Source organism: Pteropus alecto, unplaced genomic scaffold (assembly GCF_000325575.1).
Source record: "Pteropus alecto unplaced genomic scaffold, ASM32557v1 scaffold53, whole genome shotgun sequence".
Classification (NCBI taxonomy): Eukaryota; Metazoa; Chordata; class Mammalia; order Chiroptera; family Pteropodidae; genus Pteropus; species Pteropus alecto.
The window spans coordinates 159,079-172,159 of record NW_006434366.1 but is presented as its reverse complement, the minus strand read 5'-3'; the positions used below and the strand labels follow the sequence as shown (position 1 = coordinate 172,159).

Here is a 13,081-nt window from a genome sequence, read left to right as displayed (position 1 = left end):
AGAGTGTCTCTTACACCTCTTTCTGTTCCCAGGGAGACCGAGGCTTTGATGGGCAGTCAGGACCCAAGGGTGACCAGGGCGAGAAAGGAGAGCGAGTAAGTTAAGGCCAAGGGCATCGTGAACTGAGGAGACTGTGCTCTCTGGAAGCGGGTCCACCTTTGAGAGCTCTGATCACCGACCCTGACCTTTTTCTCCCCAGGGAGCCCCTGGAATTGGGGGTCCCCCTGGTCCCAAGGGCAACGATGGCTCTAGTGGTCTCCCCGGGCCGCCAGGCAGTGTTGGCCCTAAAGGATCCGAAGGACTCCAGGGCCAGAAGGTGAGGGGCCCTGACTCTGACTCCTGACCTCTGAACCTCCCTGACCTTTCCAACCTTACTGACCGCTGACCCTGTAACCCATCTCCCAATATCCCTGCCCCAACCTTGAGTCTAAAACCCCAAACTTGCCTTACTTCCGACTCCCACTACTTCCGACCCTGCTCACTGGTCCTTGTGTCTGACAGGGTGAGCGCGGTCCCGCTGGAGAGAGCGTGGTGGGCGCCCCCGGTGCCCCTGGGGTCCCCGGAGACAGAGGGGAGCAGGTGAGCGGGAAATGCTGGGCTTGGGGTCAGAGATGGGGTTGACCTCTGGTGTCCCTGAGATCAGAGGTCACAGCCTGGTCCCACCCGTTGCACGTAGGGGCGGCCAGGACCTGCTGGCCCCCGTGGCGAGAAGGGGGAAGCTGCGCTGACAGTGAGTGTGGGCCGGGGTGGGCCGGGCCCTTCCTCCTGCACCCCACGCCACGACCCCCTGGGCCCTGGGCCCCTGACTCGATGCTGCCTCCGTGATCCCTGCATCCCGTGCCCTTTGTGCTCCCCGGGATCCGTGGGTGCTCCGTGATCTCTGTGCTCTGGTGCTCCCAGGAGGACGACATTCGGGGCTTCGTGCGTCAGGAGATGAGCCAGCACTGCGGTGAGTGGTGCCCCACCGAGGGTCTTTGGGGTTCCATCCCCACTCCGCCCCGGCACCCCTGCACGGGGGCAGGCAGGGTCCCCAGAACTTACTTACTGGGAAGACAAGCAGTCAAGGAGATGGGCGGAGATGGGTGGACACACAGAAGGTGCCTGTGCTTCAGGACAGACATGGTGGCAGGACTTCCCCAGCGGAGACACACAGGCAGATGTGGGTGGACGTGTAGTGTCCTGGATGCCCAGGATGGCCACATATTGGGGGGGCGGGGTAGGTGAGGGCAGAGCTAGCCCCTCCGGGCCTGACATGGGGCCAAGGGATCTCTGACAGCCTTGATGGGCACCAGAGTGACGCTGTCTCCTCCCATCTCTGTCTGCGTCTGCCCGTCTCTGACCATCTCTGTCTCTCCCTCGCCCTTTGCTGACCTGTTCCCAACGTCTCTCTTGTGTTTCTCCGCTGCCTTTCTTTCTCTCTCCCTCTCTCTATGTCTCTGTCTCTCTCCCTCCCTCCCTCTCCTGCCTCTTTCCATCTTTGTCTCTTGCTCTCTCTGTCATTGCCTCTCTCCCTGGCCCCTCTACCCGCTCCAGCTTGCCAGGGCCAGTTTATCGCATCTGGATCACGTGAGTAGTTTTCTGGTATTTCCTGTTCCTGGAACTGCCCTCGCCCCAGGCCCTGCTGTGCCCATCACCTGGTCTCCGCAGGGCTGGGCTGGGGTGGCCGCCACGGTGACCGCCGAGGCCCTGTACCTCTGCTCCTTGCTCCAGGACCCCTCCCTAGTTATGCTGCAGACACCACTGGCCCCCAGCGCCGCCCCGTGCCTGTTCTCCGGGTCTCTCATGCCGACGAGGAAGGTGAGGACAGCTGGACCCACGGGGCATGTGCGGGTGGAGCACAGACGTGGGCAGGGTGCTCATGCATGCAGGGCACATGCGTGGACACTCTTGTGCACACGCGTGGGAGGCCAGTGCTGCCTGCCCTGCCCTGTCATGGCACATCCTGCCCTGCATGCAGGCCAGGTGCCCCCCGAGGATGACGAGTATGAATACTCTGAGTATTCTGTGGAGGACTACCAGGACCCTGAGGCTCCTTGGGGTGGTGACGGTGAGAATGGCGGCTGGGCGCAGAGGGATTCGGGAAGGGGAGGCTGGTTCCTGCTTCCCTCTCACTGACCCCAGTCACTCTGACTGCGCCACCCGCCTTTCCTGACCTCCTGACCCCTCATTGGCCCCAGATCCCTGCTCGCTTCCATTGGACGAGGGCTCCTGTACTGCCTACACCCTGCGCTGGTACCATCGGGCTGTGGCGGGCAGCACGGAGGCCTGCCACCCCTTTGTCTACGGTGGCTGTGGAGGGAATGCCAACCGTTTTGGGACCCGAGAGGCTTGCGAGCGCCGCTGCCCACCCCGGGCGGTCCAGAGCCAGGGGACAGGTATGGGCCCACTCGCCAACCCAGCAGGGGCCTGGGCCCTGAGCCTCCCCAGATCAGGTCCCAGGTCAGGGTCCCGAGAAGTCCCCTCAGACTGGGGAGCCTCGGAAAGACTCTCCAGACCAAAGAGCCGAATAGAGAGCCCAGATGTGGGGTCCCCAGTAGGGTCCCCCCGTGCCCCCTCCTTGAAAGACCTGCTGAGGACGCCCTCTCTGAAGTCGGGGCTCCTGCTCCTGTGGCCCCCAGCTCCCATCCGTGTGGATCCTTCGCCCGGGGCTGCTCTGCGGCCTGCGAGTTGGGTGAGGTCAGGTGGCTCAAGACAGCTCCCAACCTGCCCCCCAGGTGCTCTCCAGAGCTGAGGCCCAGATGACGAGCTGAAGTTCAGTGACCCCTGGAGGAGCTGGTGTCTCGGCCGGACCCTGCTGTCCCTTTCCTTGGTGCTAGAGGCTTGTGTGCACGTGAGCGTGCATGAGTCTGTCCGTTATTTCAGTGACTTGGTCCCGTGGGTCCAGCCTTCCCCACTGTGGACAAACCCCCATTGTGGCTCCTGCCTCCCTGGCAGATGACTCAGTGTGGGGGTGGCTGTGGGTAGTGAGTGGACGTGACTACGTCTGACCTGCCCCTTGACCCAAGCCTGTGATGACATGGTGCTGATTTGTGGGGGGCATTAAAGCTGCTGTTTTAAAAAGCCCCTGTTGTGACTATTCGGGGAGATGGGGGTGTTGGGAGGTAGGTTTTTCTCTGGGACGTCAGTACTATCCTGCTTGGGTGCAGAATCCCTCTGTCCAGCCCTGGTCACTGCCCCGTGACCTTTCGTCCCAAACTTGTTCCAGAAAGGAGTAGAGAGGGTGGGGGCTGAGGTTATGTCCTCACTGCCCCCCAGGAGGGGATGAATCATAGGTGGGGGGCTGCCTCCTGCCAGGAGACATGCCCCAGCTCCCACTCCTGGGGGCCGAGGGGGATAAAGGGCCCCGAAGGGGGCAGAAGGTGAGGTCACAGCGCAGTGCTGCCCGGCCCCAGCCCGGGGCAGTCACAGTGGCCCTGACTTACCCCAGAGGAGGCTGCCGCTTCTGGTAGGACTAGGGTCAGGGTGGGACGGGCAGGGTCTTGGGGCTTGACTGGATCTGGGCTCTGGGCGAGTGGAGGTCTCTGGACCCGAGGGGCTCTGGGGTTTCTGCCTCTCCTCTCCTCAGGGACCTGGATTCTGCCCTTCCGCAAGGACTCTCGCCCGGACCTCGGGCTCCCGTTTGTCCCCGTGTTTCTCTGTCTCATTTCCATCGCCGCCGTCTGCCTCGGGGCGGCTTTCTGCCGCCCTCTCTCCCGGGCTGGCTTCGTTTGCTCGGCCTCTGTCCCTCGTTCATCTCCATTTCCTCCTCCTCCTCCCTCTCTCCTCTCCCTCGCACTCTGCTCTCTCTCCCCCTGTGTATAAAGATAGATATTTACACGCTCTCTGCTTCTGGATTTCTGTCTCTTTCTCTCTGTCTCACGCATTCTCTTTGTCACCCTTTCTGTCTCTCCGGCCCCTTCTGTCAGGCTGGATTTTCCGTCTCCTTGTGGTCTCTCCTGGTCCCTTCATCTCCGTCTTTACTTCTCCCTGTCCTTGGCCTGGCCTCTCTCATCTCTACCCCTCAGTCTCCTTCTCTCGGTCACTCGGTCTCCCTCTCCGTCGCTCTGCGTTCCCCACGTGTCTCCGTCCCTGAGCCACAGCTGTCCCCAGCCCTGCCCTGAGCCCGTTTTCTCCTCGCAGCCTGACCACACGATGACCAGGTGCACTCTGATGATGCTGATGGCGCTGATGCTGGGCAGGGTCCCACTTGCCCCAGCGACCCCTAGCCCGGCCTTCCAGCTCCTCCCTCAGAACTTTCCTGAGGCCACCCCCTGCCCTGTGCTCTCGGAGAGCCCCTCAGCCAGCACCACAGGCCCCTCTGCTGCTTGGAGCCACCCCAGCCCTGGCCCCCGCCCTGGCCCACGCATCACCCTCTCGCTGGATGTCCCCCTTGGCCTCCTGCAGATCCTACTGGAGCAGGCCCGGGCCAGAGCTGCGAGGGAGCAGGCTGCCGCCAACGCTCACATCCTGGCCCATGTCGGCCGCCGCTGAACTTGAGGGAGGGGGTCACAGTGATGGGCCCACCTGGATGGGGCCACCTGGAGGGCAGAGGCAGAGCTGGTTGATACTACTTCTGGGCACGGGGCATGTGGACACTGCCATATGGAGTCACTGCCATGTGGTGTCATATCACATCTGAGTGCCTCACCGAGTCACAGTGTGTCTGGATGCCTGGACGTTGCCATGCCGGGTGGCTGCCAAGTGGAGTCTTGCCATGCTTGGGAGTCTCACGGACTTATGATGTGTCTGAACAGCTTGGACTCTACCGTGGCAGGTCGCTACCATGTGGAAGCTTGTTCTGTGTGGGTGCCCCACGGTCACAGCATCTGGACATCACCACATATGGTCACTCACAGGAACCTCAATACAGGAGCCTATCGCTGCACCTGAGACCAGTCCACCTAAGACCAGTCCGACAGGTCTGCCCTGCCCCGTAGGTCAGGGAAGTGCTGCCTGCATGTTTTGTGCTCCCTGAGGCAGCAACCATCCCAGATGGATGGGGCTTCGACGTCTCCAGGCACGAATGGCCTTAGTGGGAGGTCTGTGGCTGTGGCAGCCTTGCCTGTGTGGGGGTGTGTGTGCATGTGTGGCTTCACCTCTGGTATCTGACAGCTATGAGTATGTGTGAGCAAGGTGAAGACATGCGAGGGGGCTGGGAGGAACAGGTGCTTGTCTCCCAAACCTGCGTGAAGCATGCACAACACACAGCCAGGCACCGTCCTACCTACACACCTGCACACCCAGCCTCGGCCCTTGGACACACATGGCTCAGGGGTGGGGAGGCGCAGGCTGCCCCGGCTCCAGCCAAACTCTGCCCCTCCCTCTTCAAATTGTCCTGAACGAATGTGCTCACTTTTCGGGGCCTGTTTCCTCATCTGTGAAGCAGAGCGATGCCACCAAGCTTCCCGTGAGCATTGATGGACAAGTGTATGTGAAGGTTCTGGCGTGCAGGAAGAACTCAATAAACGTAGTGATGAGAAAGTCGCACTGTCGTGTGCACCCGGACAGTGACACGTGGAGGCTGAGTCACAGCTGGCTGCTGCCCCTCTTCCCACTCCCCACTCCTCATTTCACAGACCTCTCCCGGACAGTGTGCACAGGCTCGCCTGAGGATGCGGCTGCCGCGCTGGGCGGTGTAAACCCCAGCTGGAGACAAGGGCAGACACTGGACAGCATGGACAGCGCTGGCTAGAGAGAGGCAATAATGATACGAATGAGGCCGCCTGGGCTGGGGGCACTGATGTTATCTCATGGTCGAAGGCAGCCCTGGGGGGCGGGCCCAGGGCAGGGCTGGAGAGGCGGGGCCATGGGCAAGCTTCTCCCTCCAGAGCCAGAGGGCGGAGTTGCCCAACTTCACACCGTAGGGGGCAGTAGCCCAGGCCAGTTGGGTTGCAGAATGGACAGAGGCACGGAAGAAGGCAGCTCCCTGATGGCCTCTGGGTCAAGGAGCAGCAGGCAGGGTAGGAACGGAGCAGCATGGAAAGGGCGGGGGGGATTGGGGAATGACTTGGGCACAGTGGGGGTGACGCTGGAAGGGCTATGAGGGTATTGGGGATCTCTGTAGATATAGGGGTGCTCTGAAGGGCATCAATCTGTCAGTGGTCTGGAAGAGGGGGAACATTGTCGCCTGCAGGGGAAAGGGGGCTGGGCCAAGGGGGAACTATAAATAGCTTCTTCCTCCAGCCCAGGGGGAGGGACAACCAGCTGGAGCTGCCCGAGGCCCTCCCACTAGGCCCTTTGCTGGCCTCCAAGGGGTCACGTTTGTCCAGGTCCCTCCTCAGGGATCACACCGGTTTGAGGAGGCCCAGAGGCTCATTTGGGAAGGTTTTCATATGATGTGGCTTTAATCCTTAAACCAGCATTTCTAGGATACCTACTGCGAGCCTTGTGTCCTTCCTGAGCACTTATTGTGTTCTCTGTACTGATCATGAACCTCTTTGAGACCATTCTGTGGTCCCGGGATGGTCTTGAATCACTTTTAGCACCTACTGTGTGTCCTGTGCCAGGCCGGAATCAGCAAGTGCAGATCATGGTCACATGGCTCCGTGCCCCCAAGGGGGAACCTCACACCCTCTGTGAGCTCTGGGTCCAGAGACACACTGGACGATCGTTGGCCAGAAATGACCAGAGGAAGCTGGAACTCCTGGGAACTCCCTGAAGCTCTCAGTGGCGGCAGAGAGAGGAGGGGAGTAAAGGGGAAGGGAGGCAGCGAGAGCGGCCGGCCCACTGCAGCCTGTGTCTGTGTGGGCCTGAGTGCAGAGCTCGTTAGTGTGTGTGCGCCTGAAGCTGTGTTCACAGTCATGTTTTCGTGCACTGGTGTGTGGGTTTGTGTGGGATTTACTGATGTCCCTGGGTCTTTATGCTGCAAAGGGTGGCTTGGTGGACTGGCCAGGACTGGATGGAAGAATTTGAGCATTGAGAATTGAGGACTCCAGGCACCTCAGAGCTTGTAGCCTGGGAAACTGGTGGGATGTCCAGTGGTCAGTGCAGAGGGCACCACGGGAGGCAACCAGGGCCAGGCTAGGCGGGTTCACGGTGGGGAGAGACTGAGCAGGATGTGTTCACACACGAGTGCACACTGACATCCTGGCACCCTTCCCACCCCCGGGCTAGGCTAGCTGGTTCACTTTGGGATGGCCCCAAGGAGGGAAAAGCCATGAGGGCCAGTTTTTCTATTGAGTATCTACTGATATGGAGGGAGCAGAAAGCCAGGAGACCATCTCCATGGAGGGGACAAGTAAGTGCACAGGTGTGGAGGTGGGAGTGGGCGATAGTGCAAGGTGCGGGAGGTTGGAAAGGCCGGAAGTGGCGCTGAGTTCATCCTGCGCTGTGGGCTGGCTCTGTGACCCTGGGCCCCACTTCCCTTCCTCGGTTTCCTGAGAAATGGGGTCATGGGAGGGGAGATGGGGAATAACCTCAGAGCAGATGTGCACCCTGGCCTTGGGAAGGGGCCCCAGGCTCCGCCAACTGTCGACCTATGGCCTCCCACTGGATATAGGGACTTGGGCGGGTATGTCTGGGTCAGCCCAGGCTTAGATTAGGGGAAGAGTGGGAGGTGGAGAGCCACTGCCTTTCCTGGGAAGCCAGGCTCAGACGGACTGGGTATGGCTTCCCAGACGTGGCCCTGGCTTCCTGTCTAGCCCTGGCTACCCTCTACCCCAAGCCTTTGACTAACATCACAAGGGGGCTGGGGAGGGGTGTGGGCAGCTGGGGTGCTGAGTGTCTGCGGACATTAGAGGTGGAAGCCTTTGCAATCAGTGCTGGTGGTTGGAAAGGGTGTGGCATGTGGTAACATGGTCTCTGAGGCCAGAGTGGCCCAAAGATGACCTTGGCAGTGGATAGGAGATGGACAGGAGGGCTGGTTGTGTCAGGAACAGAATGAGTGGCTTTAGAGGAGTAGGAAGCAGGAGGGTGGTCACAAGGGGCACCCTGCTCATCAGGAGCCACCCATGGGTGTGCTCAGAGCTGCTGGGCATGAGGTAGAGGGAGGTGGGGGTGGACACTGCAGAGGGAGGGTGAAGGAGGAAGTGGCTGAATCTGTCTGAGGCAGAGCATTCCCAGGGGAGGCAACTAGAGCTGGTTTCAAGGAGAGTCTAGGTGGGTTTCCAGCATGCAGACCTCCTGAATCTTCACTTCCTGTGAAGCGGGCAAGCCATCTGTGTCAGTTATCTTAAATATCCTTGCCAGGCTCTGAAGGGATGGGGGTGATTTGGGGACTAACCCAAGACAGGGGTATGGCAAGGAGGGCAGAAGTGCTGCACCTGTAGTGTACTGGATTGAGCCTTGTTCTCCATGGCCCTAGCACCTGGCTCCTGGCTGGGCACGCTTTGGGCAGAGAGAACTTGAGGTTGCAGTGATCTTCCCAAGGGGTGTGGTGGAGGACATCGCTAGAGGGCAGTGTGATAAATTCCAACAGTGTCGGTAGGGCCCCGGGGGCAGAGAGAATCCAAAGCTTAAAGAGACTGAGCTGAGGAGTCAGAGAGGAGAGTGACCCAGGGGTTTTGAACTCCCAGATCTCTCCCTTGCCCTTTGCCTCGATTGCATTTTTTAGAGACAGGAGAGAAATAATATAATGAACGATAACATTACTGTGCTTTAGACAGACAATGACACATTTAATCTTGTAAGATTGATGACTTCCATATTCCATTTTCCTGAGATAGGCTGACTAAAAAAAGTGAAACTTACGATTTAAAATTTAATTGGTAAAAATGAGTCCTGTTAGGAGTAAGATGCTGCCAGGGCCTAGCGAATCCCCAGGGAGCTTGGTTAGGAGGGCTGGGTTTTGGTCTGAGCTTCCAGCAGCTAAGGCAAAGAGAGAAACACGATCAATTTTGAGATTCGCCTTGTCTGTGAGATAAAGGAGCTTTCAGCGTAGTTGAGCAGGTCGCTCCAATGGGCGGGGGAGAGTCCCAGGACTCAGAGCAGATGAGAGAGTCGGGCGCAAGTTCCGCAGGCACAGAGGGGTTGCAGCCGAGACCTCATGCTAGTGATGAGAGCCAGTGTATGCACACACCTCCCTCCTGGGGGCCCTGAGGTCCCTCGTAGCAGGGAGCAGAACCTCGGGTGCCCTGAGGACAAGGTGGCGGCGCCCACGGAGAGGCCTTGGGAGATGCCTATGCAAATCAGCACGGTCGAGTAGAGTGTGCTGGGCTGGTTCACGCGGGGCGGGGCCTGCACCATCCAGGACTTGCATCTGCTGGGAGTTGGGCATGCGCGTCGTGGATGCCCGCACGAAGGGCGGCCCGCTTGGCCAGATCCCGGCTGGTCCGCGAGTTGGGCATGCGTCGTCGGAGGCCAGGCCCTCCAGTGGGGGTGGAGCCTACTCGTTCCGGGGCGGGGCCTGCGAGGCGTTGAACACTCGTCATCGCGGCTTGAGGAGGGGCGGGGCCTATAGGCGGGGCCTCGAGTGGCCGGAGTTGGCCCAGCTACCAGGGGCTAGAAGCGTCGCAGCCCGACTCCTCACGAGTCCGGGATGGCGTCCCCACGGGAATTGACCCAGAACCCCCTAAAGAAGATCTGGATGCCGTATAGCAATGGGCGGCCCGCCCTGCACGCCTGCCAGCGCGGCGGTGAGGCAGGGTCCGCAGGGAGAGGGGAGGGCGGAGCACGGGGATGGGTGGATAGGGAGGCCTGGGCAGTGGTCTCGCGGGGAGAGGGGGCCGGGAGCCGGTGGGGAACCAGGAACAGGTGAGGCTGTCTTGGCTGGTGGGAGGGGAGCAGGAACAGGTGGGGTCCGGCGACAGGTGTGGCAGAGCAGGGGGCGGGGACAGGTATGTGATGATGTCTCAGCTCGGTGGGGCTAGGTCTGGCCGCCATCACCTCGGGGAGTGACCCAGGCCCATCTGCATTCCACAGTGCCCTCCCCGCCTCAGGCCTGGGTAGCGCTCGGAGGCTCTGTCCTGCCCTCTTTGCAGGCCAGAGAGCGTGGGCCGGGTGGTTGAACCGGGTCTGAGTGTGTTGACCCTAGAAGAATTGGCCTTTCTGAGCCCAGAACTTTCAAAGGCCTAAGAGTGGGCTAGTCCTCCAGAGGGAGGAAGGGCACTTCTTGGCCTTGATCCCCCATCTCCATGCCCAAAAACAGAGTTTTAGGAGGAATTTCAGGGAAGTGTAGATGTGAGCAGGATAGAGACAGGGAGAACATGGTGCCATATCGGCCTGTCTGTGTGTCCAGGGCACACAGCATTCTCGTGGGGTCATGGGTAAATGCTCAAATCCAAGGGGGACACATCTAGGAGACATGCTGAAATTCGGGGGCTCACCTTTCCTGGGGTCCTGGGTGTTTAATCCACTACCCAGACTTTCCGCTTGTCCTTCAATGAGTCTGGAACCTTTTTATTACCAAGAAAAATAAACATTTGTTTTAGGAGTAACTGAAACATTGTGATGAATTTGTGAGTTGGCAAGGACCTCAGAGAACATCTCGTCCACCTCTCGGTACAGATATGGAGGTGGAGGTCACAAGACTGGGCTGTGTGTGAGGGGTCTCCCTGCACTCCCGACTGCTTGGGCATGATAAAGGAAGGGACAGTGCCGTCTTTGAGGCCAGCCTGGGGTCCTTGGCTTTGACCATGATGCGAGTCCTGCCTCACTGTGGGAACCGGTAGAGGGCGGCCATGGCTTTGACCAGACATTCTGGTAGGTCATGGCTCTTACTATAACGTAGGTGCTGGTGAGGGACCAAGGCTGTGATCATGCTTTTGGTCCTGGGGCCATGGCTTTACAGGCAGTGTGCTCTGAGTCTTGAGGGCTATGCCCACACCCTAACCAGCCCTCCTTCCAGACTTTCCTGGAGGTGTGGAGGCCGAGGCCCCTTCCTGTTGGGAGCGGCTGCTGTTACTACATAAAGGGGAAGGAGCGAGAACCTGGGCTTTGGAGGCGGGGACTCTCAAGCCACATCATGGCTTAACTGTGTGATCTTGGGCAAGCGGCTGACCCTCTGGGCCTCAGGTTCCTCACGACGGTCATCGTCCTGCTCCATGAAGCTGCTGTGAGCCTCTTACTGAGTAGGGGCTCGATAAGGGGTGGCCGAGCCTTTTGTGGTTTCCTCTCCGCCACTCTTTCTCTGCTTCTGGCTACTTCAGACTCTCCAAGTCTGCAATTAAAATATGGCGCTGGCATGAGCAGAGGGGTCTCGTGCCATCGCAGTGTCTCGGGGCGGAGAGGAGGTGGCAGCCAAGAGGCCAAAGATGGGAGGGTTTGGGCCCAGGCTAGGGTCAGAGTTCACAGCAGGGAGTAAGTAAGCAGTGACTGAGGCGGAACCTGCTGGTGCAGCACCTGGAGTTCCCAGAGCCTACATTTGTGCAGCGTCTTGTCTTCTGCAGGGCGGGCTTATGACTAGGTTGGAGGACCATGAGGACAGGTGAGGACCCGTTGGTGGGTGGTGGGTAGAAGTTGACTTGATCACAGTGCTTTGTAGAGACGAAGACGCGGGGCCCATGGCTGGTCTGTGCGTGCGGAGGCTTGTGTCTGGGGTCTAGCCCTCGCTCCTCCGGGCACCAGAGGCAGGTGGACTGAGGGCTGTCCCATGCGCCTGTCACGTCCACTCTCCACTAGCAATTCTTCCTCCTTTTGATAAAATTCAGAGCCACACGCGAGGTTCGGAAGCTGTTACCTTCTTCATCATCGACCCCTCAGTTCAGACCTGGAGGAGCTCAGCGGGCAGGTGAGGCAGGGGACGGAGAGAGGACTTGGAGAGTGGCAGAAAAGACAATATTTATCTGATGGCTTTTTTAGCCAAAAGGTGTCAAAACCCTTCCTGTGACTGGTATGTGCACAGAACATGGGAGAGATGACTTTCTGTCCCCTCTGAACAAGATAGCAGGTTGCCTTATTTGAAAGAACTCTTCCTTCCCAGCCTGGCCCAAGGAAGTGGGAACAGACACAGTTCAGGAATCGGTTCTGGAAGCCACCTCGGGGACTTGTGGCTGTCTCTGTGGTAACACTGTGAGAAAATGGTCACTGTTCGGCATCAGGCTTGTGTCCGGCCTCTTGGTGCCTTGAGCAAATGTACAGGAAAAGGAACTGGCGAGGGAAGTTGAGTTGACATGTCTTCAGATTTCCTTCCGCATATACCCAGGGTGCTAAACAGTGTGTCCTGCTGTCCCGTTTCTCAGTGTCGGGGCCATTGAGGGCCCAGAGCTGCAGTTCTGGCTGCATACCCCAGCTCCCCTGGTCCAGGCTCTGTGTTTTGGCGCAGTCGTGTGTGTGCCCTCCATGGGGGCCGGCCTTAGTTTGCAATTTCACATTGCCGGGACCTTCCCAGTGTTTTACTGCTGGAAGCATAGCTGTTGTGAATATACTTGTACTTTGATTTTTCTTTTGAGTCATTTCCTTGGCAGTTTATCTTGAGGAACAGAGACAATAGGTAACTTATTACTCTTGCTTTGCACCCAGCCCAGAATTGTTGCCCTGCCTGCTCACCATGGCTGTGCACGGGGAAGGGGAATGGTGTCAGCAAATGTGGGAGGAGGCCAGGGAGTCTCTGGGAAGATAGAAGGTGTGCAGAGGACGTGCAGGACCCCAGTCCTGAAGTTGCGGAAGAGGCCATCAGGGGGGTAATCGGAAGGGGCAGCCGCATCGTAAGGAGCAAGAGGGATGCAGGTCCCCCCCTCCCAGTTAGCAGTGATGCACTGTCCTGCAGCTGCTTGAGAGCCCCAGCCAGTGGCCAGGAATTGTGCAAACAGCGCGGCTTACTGGCCTTCAGGATTCAGGGACTTGCCTAACTTGTTTTCCTCTCGCCTTAGTCAATGCCGAGGTTTTTCTACAAGTTTCCTCACTCTTGCTCACAGTCAGTCTATTTCGTGAGATCCCTCCTTCCCTCCCCTGGGGTTTACGGTGTTATATATGTCCAAAGGTCGTGCACGGGAGCAGTGGAGCCCCCACTGGCAAGCAGGGCCCTTTACTTCTCCGTAGGGCCTGCCTAGAGACAGACAAGTGCCTCTGTGCCCCAAGTCCCAAGAGCAGTCGGTGCTGAGCTGCACCTGTGCTCTTAGCTGGGCATGCTGCCAGGGCTGGGCAGAGGGCACAGCTTTCCCAAAGCGCTCAGGCTTTTACATAGAGATAGCACTAGACCTTACTGAGGGACTGTCGTCCCATTTCA

The 13,081-nt window shown here is 59.0% G+C and overlaps 3 protein-coding genes across 3 annotated transcripts in view; all 3 read left to right on the top strand.

Moving 5' to 3' along the window:
• The window catches only part of COL7A1 (collagen type VII alpha 1 chain), a 31,567-nt gene extending 28,539 nt beyond the window's left edge, over nt 1-3,028 (top strand). Inside the window, exons 109-118 of the mRNA XM_006909058.3 lie at nt 33-95; nt 200-316; nt 502-579; nt 677-730; nt 901-949; nt 1,534-1,566; nt 1,711-1,797; nt 1,958-2,047; nt 2,178-2,375; nt 2,715-3,028. Of these exons, the coding sequence (XP_006909120.1) occupies nt 33-95; nt 200-316; nt 502-579; nt 677-730; nt 901-949; nt 1,534-1,566; nt 1,711-1,797; nt 1,958-2,047; nt 2,178-2,375; nt 2,715-2,731 (786 nt within the window). The 3' untranslated portion in view covers nt 2,732-3,028. The remainder of the gene's footprint in view (nt 1-32; nt 96-199; nt 317-501; nt 580-676; nt 731-900; nt 950-1,533; nt 1,567-1,710; nt 1,798-1,957; nt 2,048-2,177; nt 2,376-2,714) is intronic.
• A 1,103-nt stretch (nt 3,029-4,131) lies between these two features.
• UCN2 (urocortin 2) lies at nt 4,132-4,470 on the top strand. The gene has a single exon (XM_006909170.1). It carries the CDS (start codon nt 4,132-4,134, stop codon nt 4,468-4,470), a length of 339 nt encoding a protein of 112 aa, XP_006909232.1.
• A 4,907-nt stretch (nt 4,471-9,377) lies between these two features.
• PFKFB4 (6-phosphofructo-2-kinase/fructose-2,6-biphosphatase 4) overlaps nt 9,378-13,081 on the top strand; it is a 33,624-nt gene continuing 29,920 nt past the window's right edge. Inside the window, exon 1 of the mRNA XM_015587159.2 lies at nt 9,378-9,551. Within this exon, the coding sequence (XP_015442645.1) occupies nt 9,455-9,551 (97 nt within the window). The 5' untranslated portion in view covers nt 9,378-9,454. The remainder of the gene's footprint in view (nt 9,552-13,081) is intronic.

Excerpts from the sequence above, each read along its gene's own strand:
- UCN2 (XM_006909170.1), top strand. The coding sequence starts at position 4,132 with ATGACCAGGTGCACTCTGATGATGCTGATGGCGCTGATGCTGGGCAGG.